We start from the raw sequence: 21,904 nt of genomic DNA, 5'->3' as shown, positions 1-21,904 counted from the left end.
GCACACATGATGCCACTGAGCTAAATCCCTGGCCCTATGTATCCTTTTAATAAAGTAATGGTGTTGGCATTCCAATGATACCACCAGCCACAACAACAAAACTGGCTAACCTTAGGAGAACTAAAGAGGACAAATCAAATGAGAAGCTGCCAAGAGAAAAATTTCAGATAAACAACATGAGAGGCCATTGGCAGGAACTGTTCAAAGATAAAATGGCCATATTCAAGAGTAGTTAGCTAATCACATTCTAGGCATACTGTAGACCCAAGTCAATTATCAACTGGTCATCAATCAAGGAAAAGGGCCACTGATTCAACTTTCTGTAAATACTAGGTAGAATGATAAAGATAAAGAACTGATCCTTTTAGAAACAGAGATCCAAATACAAAATTCATATGCAAAGCAAATTGCATTATGAAATATAATGAGGTACAAACAGCTTGAACACAGTATCAGTTTTAGAAAAATGACTATGGCGACATGAATTTTCATTTTAAATTTCTGCTTACTGTTCAACTTAGAAGATTCTTAACAAAATTAATCAGACTCAGTGACATTAAATTATTATTCAGTATCAAATTGATATTAAGTTTCTATCATAAATAAACATTTTACTTCAATGTAACACTATATTTAAAGTTTAAAGGAAGAGTAGCACACATCAAATAGGAAAAAATTACTTATGATTATTAATTTTAGTAATTTGATTTGCTATTAACAAGATACTTTCAAGAAACAATCCCATGCTACAACCCCCCTTCACAAACCTTATCACAAAGCCATGGCTAGTATATCCCTACCAGAGGACCTTACGGCCCAGGTTCATTTCTCACTACAAAATAACTCCATTTTTACCAATGAACAAAGGGAGCTGAAAAGGCTCTTCTGAACATAGAAAATAAGGTGTATATTGATTGTTCTCCTCCATATAGTTCTCCAAATCCTCCCTTCTAATTACAGCACTTTAGTTTACAAAAAACCACTTGGTCCTAATTATTCTCAGCTATTTTCCATAGGAGAGTTGTGTGTGTGTGTATTGCTTATTTGGCAGTATTGTCACAGTAATAACAACAAGGGGCTACTTGTCCTTGTGAATGCTGTAGCACTGATTAATGAGCCTTTCTGAAGTTTACTATTGCCCTGGTTCTGAAGCAATACACGCATGACTAGTTTTTACTTATTCACTTGCTTGTTTACTGAATTATTTATTTTACCTCTCAGGACAATAGGCAGACCAGTATAGTAGTAAGTCAATCAGGAAAAACATAGATTCCAAAAGAACACTATAAAAAAAAGAAAAAACAATGAAAAACTTTAATTCATACATAAATATTAAGAAACAATTTCATTTTACAAAAGCCTTGCAAAATTATCACTCAATAGCAACTACTTCTGAATACTTTTGTATTATAGCAAATTGTTATTAAATTTGAAATTGGATCCTGATCTGCATTTCAGATTAGTGTGATTAGTTGTTTGGAGAACATATTGAGAAGGGTGGGGTATGTGTATAAGATAAAGTTACAGAGGGGCCGGGGATTTAGCTCAGTCGTTTCGCTGCCTGCTGTGCAAGCGCAAGGACCCGAGTTCGATCCCGGGTACCAAAAAAAAAAAAGAATCTAGGACTTAAAAAAAAAAAAAGATAAAGTTACAGAGCTAGCCAATCTTGGTAGACACTAGTAATAAATACATATGGCTGCCCAGTATAATTTCAAAAACCCTTTGGTACTTGAATAAATGCTCAAAACACAAATTCTACTATTCCAGTTCAGAAGCTCATATAGAACTCCTATACTCTTTTACCTTGGGGAATGTAGGCATGTAGCCTAGGCTCTAGAAATCAAATGCAGAAACCAAGAAACTTGATCCAAGTGGAAATATTGTGGAGAAGTTTGTACTCTATTGGGAATGTGAGGAGTTTTGAAGTGGTGTCTAGATACTCCTGTTGACAGAAACAAAGGCAATGATGACCCAAATAACGCAAGATCACACTTCCTGGCTCAGATGTAACTTCAATCCAATCGTGGGTGATTCCTCTTACTATATGATAGCCACCAGGATAATGTTCTTATAACAATGGTCTTATGATGTGCTTCTAAGCATCACTGCCTGAAGGCATAGCCTGAAGCCCGGTTTTTCAGAATACACACTCATTCTGTGATCTAAAAATACTTTTCAATTAACAACTCTAATATTTAGTCATCACCTGTTGATTAAAATTAAGAATAAAGACTGATATTAAATAGGTACAAGGTGAGTGACGGGAGAGAATGTACCAAGGAAGATGCCAGAATTTGCAGCTCTGGTAACTATACGAGACTGACTTGTTACAAAGATGTCCCATCTAGCAGGGAGAGCCACCTCACCTACAGAAGTTCTAAGGGATTACAAAGTCAAAGACCAATGTAGGTTTGGAGTTCAGTTCTTTCATTTGTTCACTTTCTTAAGTCTAATACATACCATAATTGTGGGAAATGGATATAATCTATGTAAAATGCTTAGCACAGTTTTCAATGCACATTGCTATTGTGTAGGTATGTAAGGAGAATCAGCAAACTTCTGGGTGAATCATCTAATTTGTAGACCTAGCCCTGAACAGAGGCAGGTTGAAAGTATTAAACAGAGAACCTGGGATCCTCCAAATAAAATGGACTTTAAAACCTGGTTCTAGTCCTCAGTGTGGTCTAGAAATATGAAAAAATTCAGGTAAAAAGCAAACCCAAGTGAGGTCAGAAAAAATTGCTTCTAAATCTTTGCTCCCTAGACACTGAGCATCCAAAGGTTAATGTCATGTACATACATCCCAAGGCTTAGGCAGAGTATCTAAAGTGTTTGTGCTTTGCTGATCTTCCTGCTCAGCCTCTGAGTTGTGTGAAGAACTTACCCTGCAGGTGAAGGAAATGTTAACCATAGGTGAGTGGACCAGAAATGTCAGAACTTCTTGTGCATCTTATGTTAATTTACACACATGCATGGACACACATACACACACAGCACCATCCATTTCCCTCACAATTTGCTATCATAGACATAAAATGTATAACCATGTTGGTACTAAATAATTTGTAGGATTGGATTAAATGTTTAAATTTAATATCATTTTAGAAGCTGCTGGAACATAGTTTTCTTGTTATTTTGAACTCCAGAAAAATGCTGAAGGTCAATAAACCAGTAATAGCTCCTGGTGGTTTAATTGGCTGGGCTTTGTACAATGATTTGATCCATTCTACACAGACACGTCTGTACATTAAGTTGACAATAGGCTGGGTAAAACAACCCACTTTTGTAAAGTGATACTTACGGCAACAGAGCTGTAAAATGGCCCCGGAGGCATAGATGTCAGTGGGACACTCAACAAGGTCTTGCAAAGTGCACTGAAATGGAACAAAAAAGCAAAAGGAAGAGAAAAAGGTGCATTCAAGACAGCCTCAAGCTCAGTTACTGCTTCAAACTGCAAACTTATCTCTGGAAAAGGTATACTTTTTGACAGTACAGCTTGCCAAAAAGATACTAAATGGTGAGTTTTTTTCTCTGAAGTGGTTTTGGCAACAGAGCCTAAAAGGAAAAGCTGCAAACACTAACCTTCGACAAACAGAAAGCTAGAGTTATTAATTCTAGTTACAGCCAAGCAACACAGATAATTGTAGGACTGAAATATTCAGATGCAGTTTTTGTATACTTCATTTTGTCTGCTCAGAGAATAGACAAGAGGGACCAATGTCCTTGGCTAGATTAAAACTCAGGTGAAACAAAAAGCAAAATGTAGTTTTGAAGGAAAAAAACAAGGATGTCTTGGATCAAAACTAAATGGGAAGAGATCCTAAATAATCAAGAGGGATAAGACATTTACCTTAGAGAAGACAGATTAGGAGGGATCCTCTGCAGCCATGGAGAAGTAAGAGCAGATAGAAAAGAAAGGCAGAAGTGGTAAGAGGGAGGGGAGACCTTAACATAGGTAAGTTAGAGACATCATACAGATAGCATGGATGAAGTGGATGAGAAGAGCAAGGTCTCAAATCTGCATGGGAAATTGAAGAAAATGGAAGAAATAGCAAAGTATAGCAGTCAAGGTCTTAGAATTCTTAATAATAAGATGTGGGAGAAGCTCAGATATTGTAATAATAAACACTTATTTCTTAGAAGTATTTCATGAATGTCACCTCTACACTACTAGAACTTTTATTTGTATGTGGTACGGACTATTTTAATTTTCAATTTTCCATTAATATTTGGCCTAAAATTAATGGAATTAAAAGGACATTAGCAATCTTAATTTATTAATTTATCCTACATAAGAACAGTCAATCAGGTAAACAATATTTATTAAATCTCTACTGAATACAATTATAGTCTAATGATGAACAGTTAACCATTTACACCATAAAATCAACGTGAAAAATAAAATTTTGCTTAAAAGAAAGGCCAGTTGGCTAATAAATCTTTATTACCATTAAGAGAAGCATTTAAGGTTGTATAATCTTTTGTGTTTGCAAACCTGGTTGGATATTGGTCTTCAATTTGTTTATATATTGTTAAAAAATTCAGCAGCATAGTATTGTATTCCTCCAATATTCACTGAACACTTACAGTGGAGCCTGGCACCTCACCAAAAGGCCATGTCTACCAAGAAAGATAAAGTGGAGCTATTTCCTTTAACAAACTCACAGTCCAGTGTAGAAACATTCAAGCAAGCAAGCCACTGCATTCACAGTAATTATAAATAAAAGAAATAATAGAAAGGCCTTGTGAGAGGAATACAGCATTTCCTAATAGCAAACAGGTGCCACTGACCAAGCAGTGCTCTGGGAGCACCTTCCTAACAGTAGATAGGAGGCTCAGTTGTAGCTTTACCTGGCCCAGTACACTTCCATAAACATGTTGTTTGTCTCTCAAATACACAAGATGTGGAGAAAACAGACTTCTTGTGTACTGCTGATGGGAATGCAAATTATACAGCAATTATGAAAATGTTGAGCTTCCTCAAAAACCGAAAGTACCATATGACCCAGCAATTCTACATCTGGGAATACATTGCAAGAGTTTAAAATCAGTGTGTTGAAGGCATAATGCAACATTATTCACAATAGCCACAATATGGAATCAATCTCAGTGTCCAACAGTGGATGAACACATGAAGAACATATTGCACAAATACACCATGGAATACTATTCAGCCGTTAAAAAGGGGAGACATTGGCATTTGTAACAATATAGATGAACCTGTAGGGTAGTAAGTGAAATGAACCAGACACAGGGAAACAAAAAGTGCTATTTTCCTCTCACTTAAAGGTATAATATGGAAAATGTGAATTTATGGAAACTTGGGATTAGGGATCAGCATAATGAAAAAATGATGCTTAAACCACAGAAAGTTGCAGTGAGACAGGAATACATGATAAGTACTTAAGGTGATGGATATGTTCATTGGTTTGATTTATTCAATGTTATATAATAGCTACAATATGCACTACAAAATGGCATATGATTATAATTTATCATAAATAACATTAATTTTGAAAACAGAAAACAATGCCTCCTAATGTATATGTAATGAGGAAAGTGTTACTCTGGTCAAACCAGAACCAGAGTGGGGCTGTCATTTTAAACCTTCCCTTCTTGACTCACTTATTCACTTATATCACTGCCTGGCTCCTGAAAATACTTAGATATGTCACACTGTTTTAAATAAATTAATATTTTCAAAAGAAATTTTAAAATTATAGAACTTAAAATTATGGTAATAGTTTATATTACAAGAATACTAAACTACCTATTCTGTAAGAAAAAAATAATTGTGATCAGTTATGTGATTCACAGATGTTTCTATTACTTTTTACAAACACTTAATTTTATGAGTGCATATTAGAAACACAGAATAACAGATTTTTTTATACATTGGTATATTCATACACCCTCACTTTCTACACATCCCTTTCCTCTTCTCTCTCTCTCATCCTCTACCTCATCTCTAATAATGACATCCAACAAGTGCTGTGGAATAGGTTAATCTACATTGTACTTAATTATATACTTTTCTGTGAGATCATGAGTTGCAAATGGCATAAAATACCAAGTAAAGAGGAAGAAATTTCATTTCAAATTCCCCTCCTACTGTACCAAGTACCCTTATAAAAAACAAAATTCCAATTATACAAGACTATGTTCTTAATGATCAGCCTTAAGAAGTGCTATCCATTTTGATGTGAGATTAGACAAGTTGGGAGTTTTGCAAACATAAGTAAACCAATTGCCATATCTTATTATACATTACATAAGTTGGCCTTTACGTTTTTATAAAGTTCTTTCTCTTCTGTTTCAATTTTTAAAATTTAAATTGTGATTAGTCTACTGTTTATATGCTTCATTTGGGGGAGGGACTAAGAAAAAGAAAAATAACTTTAAGGGTAGAATTACATAATTCACTTCTACTTTTAAATATTGTGATTGTAAAATATAAGATTGCTTACTTTGGATTTTCAATATTGTATTATTTGGTTGATTCTTTGCTGAGCTAGGTAAGGTATCAGTGTCAAAATTGATAAATATATGTACTCTATTTGCTTTTCAAAGTACAAGGAGGATGTATCCCATATTCTGAGCAAGCAGAGCTTATCTGCCTTTCTGATGGTCTGCAAAGTCCCATAAATTGTAAGAAGCTGACAGAACTAATATTTCACACCAGCACAAATATAATTTATTAATAGTATAAACAGATTGACAGGAAATAACCTGCATATCTCTCTGAGGAAGGATTTTCTTTCTTTTTTTTTTTTTTTTGGTACCGGGGATCGAACTCGGGTCCTTGCACTTGCACAGCAGGCGGCAAAACCACTGAGCTAAATCCCCAGCCCAGGAAGGATTTTCTTAAATTCCTATAAAGAAGTAATGTATAGGACTAAATCTATAAAATACATCCCTTTGATAAAAAATAATTCTTGACTGTTAGGACTCAGGGCTGTAAATATTATGATACAATTTGAATGTAGAATAATTTAATTCTCTATCTCTATGATGCTGACCAATCAGTGACTAAGCATTGTATTACTTTGCAGAGTTTATGTGTATTTGAAAATAAATATTTGTACATTTGCATTGTGACTTTTTATTCAAATTCCAAACAGGAAGAAAAGCCAGATGTACATCTGGGGCTCTGCTGGTCCTCTCTTTGTATACAGTGATTACAAAAGGGTCAAAACACCTGCTTCAGGTTTTGTCATCCAAAACTTTTGCTTTTTTCTGTTATATACTGACATACCAAAGGAAGCCAAAGCAAAGCATAATCTGACTAAACAAAATATTATCCAGTCATGCAGGAGTGACATGATATGAATCTGCATTATCTTGGCTGGCTGCATCCTAGGGCACCACATCTAGGAGTAACTGGCATGTGAAGCCTAGGTCAAACATTTCTCTATTCTGTAAACAGTTACAGAAACTCTTGGCTTATCCATTATCATTTGGAAATAAACATATTTCAGTGATTTCTCTAAATACTAGAAACTCACTGTTTCAATACCAAAGTTTTGGGCTCATTTAATTTTCACTTTCTGTGCAATGTGTTAAATATTTCTGTTATCTCAGAAAATGAAAACTACAGACATAAATTTGGCCCAGGGCTGCACTGTGCTGATGTCTTTAGAGACAATTAATGTGTACAGGCCTGGCTGTTCTCAACTAAATGACTTGGGGGGACTAGGCTTCATATATATGTATGTGTATATATATATATATATATATTTTTTAAATGATGTTCTATATCCTCACTCGCTAACAAGATATTGTTAACAATCTTTGCTACTATGAATTTTCCTGACTGTAACAGACTCTTCTCTTTTTGTCTTTTTGATTTTCTGACTAATGGTTTCCCAACTAAAGGTTTGGTTCTCCTGTAAGTTGCCTAAATGTGTGTGTGTGTGTGTGTGTGTGTGTGTGTGTGTGTATTCATACCTGTGTTCATATCACACTTAGCTTTTGAGTTCATTCTCATTTTTCCTACCTATATTACCATAATAAAAAATTACATAATGGCATCTAATCTTTACTATGGGTCACGCTCTATGTTAATGACTTCACAGTGTAACTGCATTAAATTCTCCTCTTTACACTTTTATAAAGTATAAGCTACTATTGTTTTCTATATTCTACATATAGGAAACTGAGAAAAAAGATGTCAAAGTGAATTTCCAGTCCTTTGGAAAGTGTTAAGAGCTGTAACCTAACAACCCACGAATGCATGGTTCCAAAAGCTACTGTCAACAATTTGCAAAAGACAGGTTTTGATTTGAGACTTGAATAGTAATAGAACACTATTCAGAGATGAAAAATAAGGAAAACCTGCCATATACAATACCATGGATGAACACAGAGATTATTATTTATCCTGAGAACAGTCCAATCAGAGAGACAAACACTTCACAATTCCTTTTACATGAAGTGTTTCTAAAATAGGGAAACTCTTAAAAAAGAGAATAGAACAGTGGTTCTCAAGGGCTACTGTACAGAGAAATAGTTGCTAGTCAAAACATACAGAGTAGAGCTAGGCCTGAGGTCAGAACGGTCATGGTCCTGGGTGGCTCCGCCCTGCTCCTTCCGGCTTGCCCTGCCCACTCGCGTCCACCACACTGAGAAACACACCCCACACCCACCCCCCGCAGCCAGGCCTGCCCTCCAGCCTCCAGCTTGGCTTTGAGATCAGAAAGGTCCAGGGTGTCAGGGCCCTGTTCCTTCCACCTTGCCCCGCCCACCTGCATCCAGGAGACTGAGACCCGCCCAGGCACGCCCACCAGCCACCAGTTTAGCCACTCCAGCACCTGCAACAACAGCCCGCCCCCCCCCACCCCCGCTGCCTCTGGCCTCTTGGCTATGCAGCTACCTGGTTCCACACTACAGAGACACAGGGGGACATAAGGGCCATTGTCCTGAGCTGCAGAAGTGACCAACTGAGAGAGTGCCTCTCTCAGGCTCCCTGATGAAAACTGAAGCTCACTGGAAAAGTGAAGAGAATCTCTGCAATAAAGGCACCAGACCACCGTGCTTCGTAAATTGGAGGGATCATCACCTCCCATTGGAACCTGGACTATCTTCAGGGGAAGGGCAGCTGGAACCTGCAATAGAATCTTTTTTTTCCCTCAAATTCTTTTATTGGTACATTTTAGGTACACAATCCATTTACATTTACCATTGGGAACTTGTACCTTTACATGATGTATCTTGGTTCTTATTTTTTCCCCATTCCCTGCCCTCCTTTCACCCCCTCCACCCTTCCCTACTTACAAAGACTTTTTTCCATTTTTTCCATTTCTCATAATTTTTCTTTTCTCTTCTTTCCTTTCCCCTACCCCTCCCACTTCCCGTACCCTATTGGACCTTGCAAGGTTTAACCCTGCAGGAGGACGGGGAGCTCAACTTGGGATTTGCAGACAGAAATCTGCCTGAATCTCACGAGTCTGCAATTGGCTTGCTGAGAGTCACTGACTTATAACTGCATACTGCTGCCCATGTTGTTTGTGACAGCAAAGATATACCCTGAAAGGGGCCCTTCATTTATACCTTTTGTTATTTTCAAAATTACCACCATGTTTTTTGCTTATTTTTTTCTCTTCTTTTTCTACTCTTTTCAAATTTTTAGTTTTTTTTTTCTTTTTCTCTTTTCTTTCTCTCTTTCTCTCTCCCTTGCTCCCTTGGCTGTCCCACATTCTTCTTCATCTCCCTTTGTTCCTGTTCTGGCCATTATTTGTATTTCTTATCTTTCTTTTCTTCTCTTTCTTTCTCTTGCCTGTGCCCTCTGGCCTCACTGCTAACATTCCCCTATCCTTCTACTTAACTATTTCTCCCTACCCAACACCTTCTAACTCCCCAACCCAAAGGGTAAAGTTGCTATATTGAAGAGTTTATCCACTATGAACATATGTTGGGTTGGTCCTTGATTTTGATTTAATACACACACTTAAAGGTAATACGTTAATAACTACCAAAAATTGTCATTTTCTAAAAGGTAAATGATGCTATTGTGTTGCTGATTGTATCACTTGGGCTAAGGTGCTGTGATTGATCTAATCAGTTGTCCTTCCTGGTATAATGAAAATGAGATAGCCTCAGAGCTATTAGAGATTCAAAACCTAAAGACCAGCTATACCTGGAAGACACCTCTGAAGAGCAATCATTCCATAAGGGTTCTAAATACATCAACAAAGATATTTACAATAAGCAACTTCAAAGTATCAATCCAGGAACTAAACCAAGGACAGTACCAAAAATAAAAATGAGAAGATATTTAAGCAAGTCACAAACTCAGTCTTCCACCCCACAAAAGGCAAATTCTGAAGGAAACGAGGTGGAAAAGTCTGACAATAAACCACACAGACACGCTGAAGTGATAGCACAAGAAATAACAAAACAGATGAATGAGGCTCTAGAAAAATTCAAAGCAGAAATAATCTCCCAGATGCAGAAACAATTACAGACATACTCAGCTACCTCATCTTTGACAAAGGAGCCAACCACCCTCACTGGAGGAAAGATAGCCTATTTAATAAATGGTGTTGGAAAAACTGGATTTCAACTTGCCTAAGAATAAAACTAGACCCCATACCTATCACCATGCACTAAACTAAGATCAAGGTGGATTAAAGACCTAAATATTAAGATAGAAATGCTAAACTTGTTGGAAGATAAGTTAGGCAGAACTCTTGAAGACACTGTCATAGGAAAAGACTTCATGAACAAAACCTCAGTAGCACAGGAACTAGCACAAAGAATCAACAACTGGGATCTCATCTTATTAAAAAGCTTCTGCACTGCAAGAGAAACCACCAACAGAGCTAAGAGACAACCTACAACGTGGGAAAATATTTTCAGCAGCTGCACCTTAGACAAAAGACTGCTATCTAGAATATATAAAGAACTGAAAAAAATCAGAACCCTCAAACTCAAAGACCCAAGTCAAAAATGAGTATCTGAAATGAACAGTCATTTCTCAAAGAAGTAAAAGAAGCAAATAAATATATATAAAAAATGTTCAACATCACTGGTATTCGAGAGATGAAGATGAAAACACTGAGATTACACCTCATCCCAGAGAGAATGGCTGTTATCAAGAAATCATTCAATAACAAATGATGGCAGGGTCTGGGGAGAAAGGAACCCTTCTCCATTGTTGGTGGGAGTGCAGACTGGTGCAACCACTGTGTAAATCAGTATGGAGATACCTCAAAGAACTAGGGCTAGAGGTCTCATTTGACCCAGTTATTCCCCTGTTGGTTATCTTCCCAAAAGAATTAAAAGGATCATACCACAGTGATATATGTGCACCCATGTTTATAGCGGCACAGTTTATACTAGCTAAAGCTTGGAAACAACCCAAGTGCCCATCAACTGGAAACTGGATAAAGAAGATGTGTTTTTTTATAAAATGGAGTACTACTCAGCCATAAAGAATGAGAAACTAGAGACATTTATAGCTAAATGAATGTGCATTGAGGCTATCCTCTTAAGTGAAATAAATAGGACATATATGTGTAAATACTGAATTATTTCTTTAGTGTGAAAAACTGAAAGTGTAATTAAGGATTAAAATGAATACTGGATAATTTGAAATATGAAGAAAAGGTTAAAGGGGTAAGGGTGGCAGGAGGGGAAAGGGAGAGATCAAGTTACAAGTTGGACTCTGGAAAGAATCCATATATAGATTGTGTTTAAAACTATAGGAAGAGATGTAGAGACTAGGCTGGAGTTCATCAGTGAGCTGGGAAGGAAGAGTCACTGAGATCAAAGGAGAGGAGGGTATGTTTCCAGAAGAAGCACATACAACTATGTATAGTACACAGTACTCAGTAGTGTGATAAATGACTTACTGTTTTAGGTACTTATCATAACATGCTGTGCTTTTCATCCCTTAAGAGCACAATGCTACTTATATGAAAGTTTACTGTAAAACAGTGTGCTGCTATGTCAGTGGTAGCCTCATGTATCTTGTGTCTAACTGCATATTTGGGTAATATCAAGGGTTCATCACAGATGATTGACATATACCTTTTCAGTTTGCACTTAGAAGTTGGCATTCTGTGTGGTACTTTGTGATACACACGGATGAAATTGCCTAATAACATATTTCTCAGATTATATTTCCATTATGTGTCACATGACTGTACTGAAATTTAAATTTTAAAAAATGTCCTACATGTAGTCTACTAGTTAATTAGAATTTTTTCTCCAGACCTCTATTTGTTCAATATTAGTTTTGAAAATCTTTCTAAAACAAATCACATCTTCTGATGTTTTGTTAATACTTGAGATGTTTTTTGTAAGTTATATGGAAAAATGTTTAAGTACTATTTAGTTTTGCTTTGGTTGAGCTCTATTACATTCAAATATTATTAGCTTTTTTCCCTTGCATCGTTTTTCTTTGAATAATTTTAATTTTTGTATGTGTGTGTGTTTAGTGAATGATAATAAAGTTATACGTTTTTTAAAAAGATATAGAGTATTGTCGTATAAGTAGGTTTTAGAAATCTTCTGTACCATGTTGCATCTATTGTAGATAAAAGTGTACTTCACATGTAAAACTTGTCAGAGATAAACCTCTATTTTTTTCAAATTTTGTTTTATTAGTACACATTTGCAGTACATGTTTACAATCCTGTGTGGAGTTCTCTTTCCCTCCTCTCCCTTTCCTTTCCTTCCAGCTCTTGATCCCCTTCCAATTTAAGAAAGCTCTTTCTCCTTACTTATCTATCTTTTATTATGCTCTTTATTTATATGTTGGGCATCTCATAGAGAGGAAACCATGTGATGTTTACTCATGTGTGTCTTATTTATTTCACTTAACATTATGGTCTTTGTTTTCACTTTGAATGAATATATTTAGTTTTACAACTTCTATATTAATACCTGAGTGACTCCTTGTATACTGAATTGTTTGCCATAAAATTAAAATGATGTTATCATGGAATTATTCATCAAATCAATTTATAACTTTGAAAATAAAACTAAGATAATACTGAAAATATAAAATGACAGTCATTAATAGCTAAACAAAAACATATAATCTAAGAAGGAACTTCCTATCCTTTCATGTCTTTGTCTTAATTGAAAATATGACATTTTAAAATATAAATTTACCAATTAATATGTAAATTAATTTTACAATATACTGCCTTTCATTATGGTATTTTTTTAAATTTTTGAGTCTTTATTAAAAATGTATTTTAAATTCATGAACCCTAAGCAAGCAAGCACAAGTGAAATGAGAATAAAGTATAGCCATAGCATGTAAGGTACAGATTTCAATTCTAAATAATTCTTATCTGAAAATATTGCTACTGTGATTATCCTTATTTACATATGCAACCACCATTTTCACATTCACAATTTTTCTTACCTTAATGACCTTTTTTACATTAAGAATTTTACTTATTAACAAAGTATCTAATAGTATTATTTTGAACAGTTTCTTCCTATTTCACATTAACTATTACACATTTTAGTCCTTATTAACACTTTCAGTTTGTCACACCAGAAAGAGAGTGCAATACTTACATATGTGTCTGATTTATTTCATTTAAGAGTATGGTCTCAAGGTACATCCATTCATCTAGAAATGTCTCAAGTTTGTTCTTCTTTATGGCAAGAAGTACTCCATTGTAATGAAAAAAAACACCTTTTTTATCCATTCATTGGTTGATGGGTATTTGGGTTGTTTCCAAGATTTAGCTATTATAAACTATGCTACTATAAACATGAATGCATATATATCACTGTGGTGTAATGCTTTTAATTCTTTTGGGAAGATACCCAGAGAGGAATAGCTGGGTCAAATGGGACCTCTAATCCTAGTTTTTTGAGTAATCTACAAAATTATTTCCACAGAGGTTGCACCCATCTACACTCACACCAACAGTGGAGAAGTGTTCCTTTACCCCACAACCCCACCAGAATTTGTTGTTGATTTCTTGATAATATCCATTCTTTCTAGAGTGAGATGGAATTTCAGCAGTTTTGATTTGCTTCTCTCGAATGACCAGTGATGTTGAACATTTTTTCATGTATTTATTTGACATTTGTACTTCTTCATCTGAGAAGTGTGTATTCATCTCAGATGCCCATTTTTTAAATTAGGTCTTTAAAACTGGGGGATCTGATTTTCAATTCTTTATATGTTCTAGATATTAATCCTTTGTCTGAGGAACAACTGGCTAAAAATTTTTTTCCCACTCTGTGGGTTGTCTTTTCACTCTTGATTTCTTTTGCTCTACAAAAGCTTTTTACTAAGATGAGATCCCAGTTGTTGACTCTTTATAGTATTTCCAATGTGATCAGAGTTTTGTTCATGAAATCTTTGCTTATACTTATGTCCTCAAGAATTCTTATTCTTTCTTCTAGCAGATTTAGTGTTTGTGTTGTAATATTTAGATCTTTGATCTATTTTGATTTTAGTTTAGTTCATGGTAAGAGACATGGGTCTAGTTTTAGTCTTCAGCATGTAAAAAGCCAGTTTTTCCAGCACCATTTATTAAAGAGTCTGTCTTTCTTCAGATGAACATGTTTGGCCTTTTTGCCAAAGATAAGGTGGCTCAATGTGTTTGGGGTTATTTTTGCATCTTCAAATCTGTTCCACTGATCCTCAGGTCTATTTTTTTTTGCCAGTACCATGCTGTTTTTCTCACAGTAGCTCTGTCATACAATTTTAGCTCAGTGATTGTGATATCCCTGCCATTCCTTTGTTGCTCAGAATTGTTTATGCTATTCTAGGTCTCTTCTGGTTCAAATGAGTTTTAAGAATGTTTTCTATAGATCCGTGAGGCATGCTAATGGCATTTTCCTTTGGGATTGTATTCAATCTGTGTAACAATTTTGGGAGTATGGCCATTTTCACTATGTTGGTTCTTCCTACTCAAAAGCAGGCCATATCTATTTTCTGATGTCCTCTTCAATTTTTTTTCAGAATACTGTAACTGTCAATGTAAAGATTTTTTACTTCATTTGTTAGACCGCTGCCTAAGTATTTCATTTTCTTTAGGCTACTGTGAAAAGAATTGTTTCCTTAATTTCTCTTCCAGTGAGTTTATTAGTGTACAGGGATGCTATTGATTTTTAAGTGTTGACATTGTATCCAACTTGTGTTACTGAATTGGAGTATCAAATCTAGAAGTCTTTTTGTTGAGTTTTTGGGGTTTTCTATGTAGAGTATCATGCCATCCACAAATAATTAAATTTAACTTCTTCCTTTCTGATCTTTTCGCTTTTCTTTCTCTTGTCTAATTGCTCTGGCTAATGTTTCTAGAACTATATTGAATAGGAGTACTGACAATGGACATCTTTGTCTTGTTCCTGATATTAGAGAACTCTCAGTTCTTGATCATTTAGTGTGTTGGTTGTTGTTTTGTCATAGATGCCTTTTATCAGATTGAGATAAAGACCATCTATTCTAGTTTTCTGTAGGCTTTTTAACATGAATGGGTTGAACTTTGTCAAATACTTTTTCGGCATCTATTGTGACAGTCATGTGATACTTGTCTTTGGCTCTGTTGATATGCTTTACTACATTTATTAATTTGTCTATGTTGAACCATCCCTGCATCCATGGGATGAATTCTACTTAGGCATGGTGTATAATCTTCTTGAAGATTTTCTGCATTCTGTTTGTCAATATCTTATTGAGGACTTTTGTGTCTATGTTCAGTAGGGAGATTGGCTTATAGTTCTCTTTCATGATTGGATCCTTCTCTGGTTTTGGTAAAGGGTAATAATTGCTTTCTGGAATTATTCTGGGAGAAATGCTTCCATTTCAAATTTATTAAAGAGTTTGAAGAGTAGTGGCATCAAAGCTTCTCGAAATTTCTTGTAGAATTCAGCAGTGAAACCATCATGACTTGGGTTTTCTTTCTGGGTAAGTTTTTAATTACATTTTCAATTTCATTGATTGATATTTGGTTATTTAGAATTTTTATATCTTCTTGATTCAGCTTTGGTAATTCATATATATCTTGCCATCACCAATTGGGAGAGCACTGCTGAGCTCCTCAGAGAGCAGCATGGCACATGGCCTGAGCTCCTCCCAGAGGTAATTCATATATATCTAAGAATCTGTCCAGTCTTTGGTGTTTTCCATCTTATTAGAGTACAAGTTCTTAAAGTAGGTATTGATCACCTTCTGGATTTCCATAGGATCCATTGTGACTTCACCCTTTTCATTCCTAATTGCATGAATTTGAATCTTTTATTACCTTTTGTGGATAAGGTTGGCTAAAAGTTTCTCAATTTTATTTAATCTTTCAAAGAACCAACTCTTTCATTGATTCTTTATTGTTTTCTTAGTCTCAACTGCATTAATTTCTGGTCTGATCGCTATAATTTCTTCCCTTGTACAAGCTTTGGGTTTGACTTGTTCTTTTTCTAGATGTTTGAGGTTAAATGTTAGTTTGTTTGAGCTTGTTCTGTTTTTCTGATGTGAGAATTCACAGCTATAAATTTCCCTCTTAGGACTACTTTCATTGTGTTCCAAAATTTCCAGTATGTTGTATCAGCATTATCATTTAATTATACATACTCTTTAAATTTCTTCTTTAATTTCATCTGTGTCTCATTTGTTGTTCAGGAGGGTGTTATTTAATTTCCATGTGTTTATGCAGTTTTTGTAATGTCTTTTGCTTTTGACTTCCATTTTCATTGTCAGATAATACGCATGGGATAATTTCAATTCCTTTGCATTTACTATAGGCTAGTTTGTGGTCTATTTTGGAGATAGTCCCCTGTGCAGCTGACAAGAATGTATAGTATGATGTTGTGGGGTGAAACACTCTGTAGACTTTCACTAAGTCCATTTTCTCACAAGTTTGCTTCAGTTCTGGTATTTCTTTGTTTACTTTTCATGTAGTTGATCTATTTGTGACAGTGGGGTATTAAGGTCCCCCATTACAACTGCATTAGAGCTTATTAGAGTTTTCATGTCCATTAATATTTTTATATAGTTGGGTTCACTAGTATTTGGTGCATATATGTACTTATAATTGTTATTTCTTCTTGTAATTTTCCCTTAACAAGCATGTAGTGACCTTTAGTGACCTTCTTTGCCTCTTTGGTCAGTCTTGGCTTGAAGTTCACATTGTCTGCAAATAGAATAGCTACCCATGCTTTTTTCCAGATTCCTGTCTGCATGGAGTATTATTTTTCATCCTTTGACTTTCTTTTTGAGTGAAATGTGTTTTTTGTATGCAGCATATTGTTGGATCTTGTTTCTTGATCCATCCCGCAGTCTGTTGTTTTGATTGAAATTGAGACCATTTACATTGATGGTTATAACTGATATATACTGGCTTATCCTTGTCATATTATTTTCCTCTTGTTGGTTCCCTGACTTTCCTCTCTGTTTAAATGCTTCCCCTGACTGGTGGCTTCTTTCTACTGGTATTCTTGGAACTGTGGTCATTATCTCTTTCTAAAATATCTTTCAGAACATTTTATAGAGCTGGTTTGGTGGTTATGAATTTCTTCAGTTGTTCTTCATCATAGAAGTATCTTATTTCTCCACTGATTTTGAAAGATAGTTTTTCAGGTTACATCAATATGGGATGGAGGTTATTTTCTTTCAGGAACTAGAACACTTCACTCCAAGCTCTCCTTGACTTACGGGTTTGCACTGAAATGTCTGCTGTGATTCTGATGGGCTTTCTTTATAGAGGATTTGTTTTTCTCTAACAGCATTTAATATTTTGTTCTTGTGTTGAATTTCTGGAATCTTCATAATTATATACCTTGGCAAAAATTGGTCATGGTTAATTGTGTTCTATATGTCTCACTTATTTGTATATCCAATTCTTTTTCCATGTTTGGGAAGTTTTTTGCCATTACTTCTGTGAACAGGTTTTTATGGCATTTGCATGGTCTCCAGCTATCTCATTGGCTTTGATCTATCTTATGTTCTTTTTCTTTGCATTATCTTGCAGCTGTTGGACTGATTTTTCTTGGTTCCTTTCTATTTTTAAGATATCTTTCTTTTCATGGTTGCTGACCACAATTCTCCTAGATCTGATATTCTGTTCCTGTCATCACTCAATTAGTGGCTTATATATTCAATGGAATTTTTAATCTTCTGGATATGTTTGAATCTGTTTCATAGATTCTACTTCTTTCCTATGCTAGGCATTCCTGATTTCCATCATTTTCCTAAGCTCTTCTATTTTTTTATCTGTGTCTACTATAGATTCATTGAGCATGTCCTTTATTTCGACCATTGTTTCTTTTTTTACCTGAGAGACTATTTTCTCTGTAGTCTCACTCATCTGTTTTTTCACTTCTGCTGCTATCATTTCAGAAAATTCAGGTGGGTGGCTTCCGTTTTCCTCTCATTATCCCTTGGATTTGCACTGGGTGGGCTGGAAGCCTGAGGTTGCATTTTGCACCTGTGTCTTGTCATTTATATTTTTTTATTTTATTTTGGTTTCTGTGTTGATGCTTGTAAATTCCTTATAGCAGGTAGCTTTATCACTAGTATCAAGGCTTCCCTAAAAAATGTCTATTCCTCAGAGATGTCTTCTGGGCATATGTGGTTCTTGGCCATTGTGTCTGTCCCAAGATCCTACCTTCCCAATTTATTAAGGATGAGAAGTTGCTACTTGGCTCAGCATGCAGTCCTTTAGTACTGGAATAGGGTGATGGTTATGACCCCAGACAATCACAGAGTTGTCATCCAAGGGAGAACAACTGACTACAACAAGTATGACATCCTGGCTAAAGTACTATAATTACAATAACAGTGGCATCAAGCACAGCCTAGAAACTGCCAAACTGTGCTAACTATTAATTGGGTACCTTTAATCACTGGAGCAAGATCTACAGTTAGGTAGCAAAATCCAACATAAACCAGGACTTGTATACAATGGGTTTCCTCTTGGTGAACTGATATTGCCCTATGGGAGGAAATTTAAGAGGGATGGGGACAAAACAGAGAGATAAGTGAAGGGAAATATAATAGAGGCAAGGCTGGAGAACAAAGGATGATCACCCAAGCTTTGGGGAATTCGAAAAGAAGATAGAAGAAAAAGAATGAAGGATAACATAAAAGAATATCAAAGTGAACCAAAAAGACAGAGACAATGTTCACTTAAATGAAAATATCATAAAATCAAGAAATAGTTGTGGAAAGACAGAAAGATGAGTAGAACAAAACAAAAATAAAGGTAAGAACCTAAACCAAAAAACAAATAGATAAATAAAACAAAACAAAAAAAATACCAACTAGACAGAAAAAGGAAAATGAAACAAAGAAAATAATAATAAAATTCCTCTGGTGTGTGTCCATAGTTCTCTGGTAGTGTCCAAGGCAGGTAGGATCCCAAAACTGTGTTGTGTAACCTCGCCAAGTCTGCAGTAGCATTAGTGCTGGGAATGGGCTGATCTTGGCCTCTATATGTGGGAGCTGGGGCTGGTCTTCAGCCAGCAGCTTTCTGGATGTCCCTTGTGCAGCCACCCGACGTGTCTCTATTGCTTGTCGAAGGGCAGGGGGAAAAGGTGCTGTCATGGCCACGAATACAACCCAAGACTGCTCAGTTACCCTTCAGTCTCCTCTCCAGCTAGCTGAGTGCTCACCTTTCAAGGTTGTTTAAACCCCACGTGCCATTCACTTCCTTCACCACCTCAGCTACTCTGAGGTCCCTAACTTTGTCATTGCTAGAGTTTCCAGTTAGCCACTAGAGCACATGACAGAAAAAAAAATCCTGCTTCCCCACCCATCTGTTGGGGAAGAGGCAGTTTCCTGGTTGCACACTCGTGTCTGCTGGCAAAATCTGCTGCCAGGACGTAGCAACCTCTGTGTGAAGGAAGGCAAAAGAGGCAAGGAGCCTTATATCCCAAATCTATTCTGTGTGGCTTGTGATACCCACACTTTTGCAGTCCATACAGTGTGGTGATTCTTGCTCAGCATGCCAGCAGCAGCACCCCTGGCAGCCCTGTGGGCTGGTACACTGTTTTATGAAGTCCTGTGACTATGGTTGTTTGACCTACAAGTCTCTTATTTCAGGTTAATTTTGGCATCAGAATGTTAGTCCCAGGTAAATCTCACATTAAGTGTTCTTACCACAATTGTTAAAAAGTTTAGTCCAGGAGAGCTTAGCAGAAACATAACTGTCCTCATACAACAGAAGAGTGATACCATGGAAGAAGCAACATACTTGCACAGACTACAGGCAAGACTAGGAAGCACCAAAGGCAGATTTCAGCTTATTCTCTCAGTCACTTCCCTATGCTGAGGAAGGATTTTTTTCTCTTCAATCTAGGTTATAGACTTTGGTGGTTTCAATCTATGCACTAAAGTGAGGTGCAATTTTGTTCACATGAAAAAATGGGAACTCAATTCAAAGACTGAGAAGATCAATCCTGATTCCACTTAGCCCTGGTTAGTCCCACCTTCTGATTGTGTCTGGCCTGTAGGTGGATTTGGCATCTCACTAGTATTTACTTTCTAAGGACATTCCTTAAATTTTGGTGCAAATATCTACCTATGCTTTTATAAAAGAGATTTGTTATTTAGAATTTCCATGCACTTGTTTTGGGAGGGATTTTAGTAATTTTGATATATTGCTAGTACTATGAAAATGAAATTCCTTGGAAAATTGTAATGTTCTATAAAAACATGAGATGTTATAATTATGTCTATAAGAAAGATTCTAAATGATTATCTCTGAAAGATTGTTGCACATGATAGACATGACTAGTGGTAAGGCAATGTATTAGTAGCGGGACTCATAATTCATAGAAATATTACATAGAATTCAAAATCGTAAGACAGATCAAATTGGGCTTTTTAATTTGAAAGGCAGGCAGCAGTTGCACTAGCAATGATACTGGTTGAATACTGTGTTCCATATCCACTCAAAGTATACAGTGTTCTTCTTTAAATAGCATTCAGAACAAAATGTCCCCCAAAAGTTTATGTACTGAAAGCTTGGTCCCCAGTTAGTGGTCCTAATGGAAAGTAGGAGAAACTTTAGAGGGTGATATTTTTCTTGAAACAGGTGAGTCACTAGTTATGTGCCTTTGAAAGATGTATTCTGTTTCTGATCCCTTACCCCTCTTATACTCTGTGCATACTGTCTGTCCTTCATGCAGTATTCTGCTTTGCACCACCACATGCATCCCATCATGATGGTCTGCCTCAAAATGGGCCCAGAAGCAATTGTCAACTGATCATGGACTGAAGCTTCTGAAACTATAAACCAAAATAAATCTTTCCTTCCTTTTTTTTTTTTGGAACCAGGGATTGAACTAAGGACCTTGCACTTGGTGAGGCAGGTGGTGGAACCACTGAGCTAAATCCCTGGCCAAATCTTTCCTTCTTTAAACTGATTTTCTCAGGTATTTTGTCACAGTGAAGAAAGTTGACTACCATATTTGCATTAGTATTATTAATAATAATTTCAAGGTATGTTTAATTCCAGTACTACAACCATCATCTTTTTAAATTTGTTAAAGTACATTTGCTAATTAGTTCATCTTACCATCTTTAGTCCTCATTGAATAATTCTTATTCCTATGTTCTTCCATGTCATTTGTACAGTTAAATTATTACCATTACTGAAACCATAAAAAAGCATAAAAATGTCATGCACTATATACTGAAGCACAAATACTAAATACTATTGATAGTAATACTATTATTTTCACAAAGGTTTGATTGCATATTTGATTTACTTCAGTTTTGTTAGGAAATTGAAAGGGCTTTTATTTTTTACTTCATATTGTAGTGGTCACTATAGAAATGCAGCTAATAATGCCAGCTCACTCAAAGGATATAGCTTCAGAAAGAAATGTTTTTTAATAGTAAAATGGTAGATTTTTAAGTTTACAAATATTATAAGTATACTCAAATATATTTAAATTTATATTAATTGATACTATTAATACTGTCTGC

General features: G+C 35.8%; 1 protein-coding gene across 16 annotated transcripts in view; it reads right to left on the bottom strand.

The window, feature by feature from the left end:
* The window catches only part of Ralyl (RALY RNA binding protein like), a 733,271-nt gene that overhangs the window by 555,643 nt on the left and 155,724 nt on the right, over positions 1-21,904 (bottom strand). For 2 of the 16 annotated variants that reach the window (XM_087190531.1, XM_087190530.1), the window contains 2 exons: positions 3,302-3,374; positions 1,215-1,283 (listed from right to left, as the gene is read on the bottom strand). The exons of 12 other annotated variants lie outside the window; for them this stretch is intronic. Coding sequence is in view for 1 of the 4 variants with exons in the window: in XM_087190536.1 (XP_087046662.1) it covers positions 3,302-3,374 (73 nt within the window). In the remaining 3 variants the exon portion in view is untranslated. Of the gene's footprint in view, positions 1-1,214; positions 1,284-3,301; positions 3,375-21,904 lie in introns of those variants that run through there. 2 more of the 16 variants (XM_087190536.1, XM_087190533.1) reach the window with 2 other exon arrangements.

This window comes from Heterocephalus glaber, unplaced genomic scaffold (genome assembly GCF_053883595.1).
Source record: "Heterocephalus glaber isolate CG9 unplaced genomic scaffold, H.glaber_assembly_v1.0 deba00001553, whole genome shotgun sequence".
Classification (NCBI taxonomy): Eukaryota; Metazoa; Chordata; class Mammalia; order Rodentia; family Bathyergidae; genus Heterocephalus; species Heterocephalus glaber.
The sequence above is the reverse complement of the archived record's forward strand: the minus strand, read 5'-3'. Positions and strand labels throughout refer to the sequence as shown.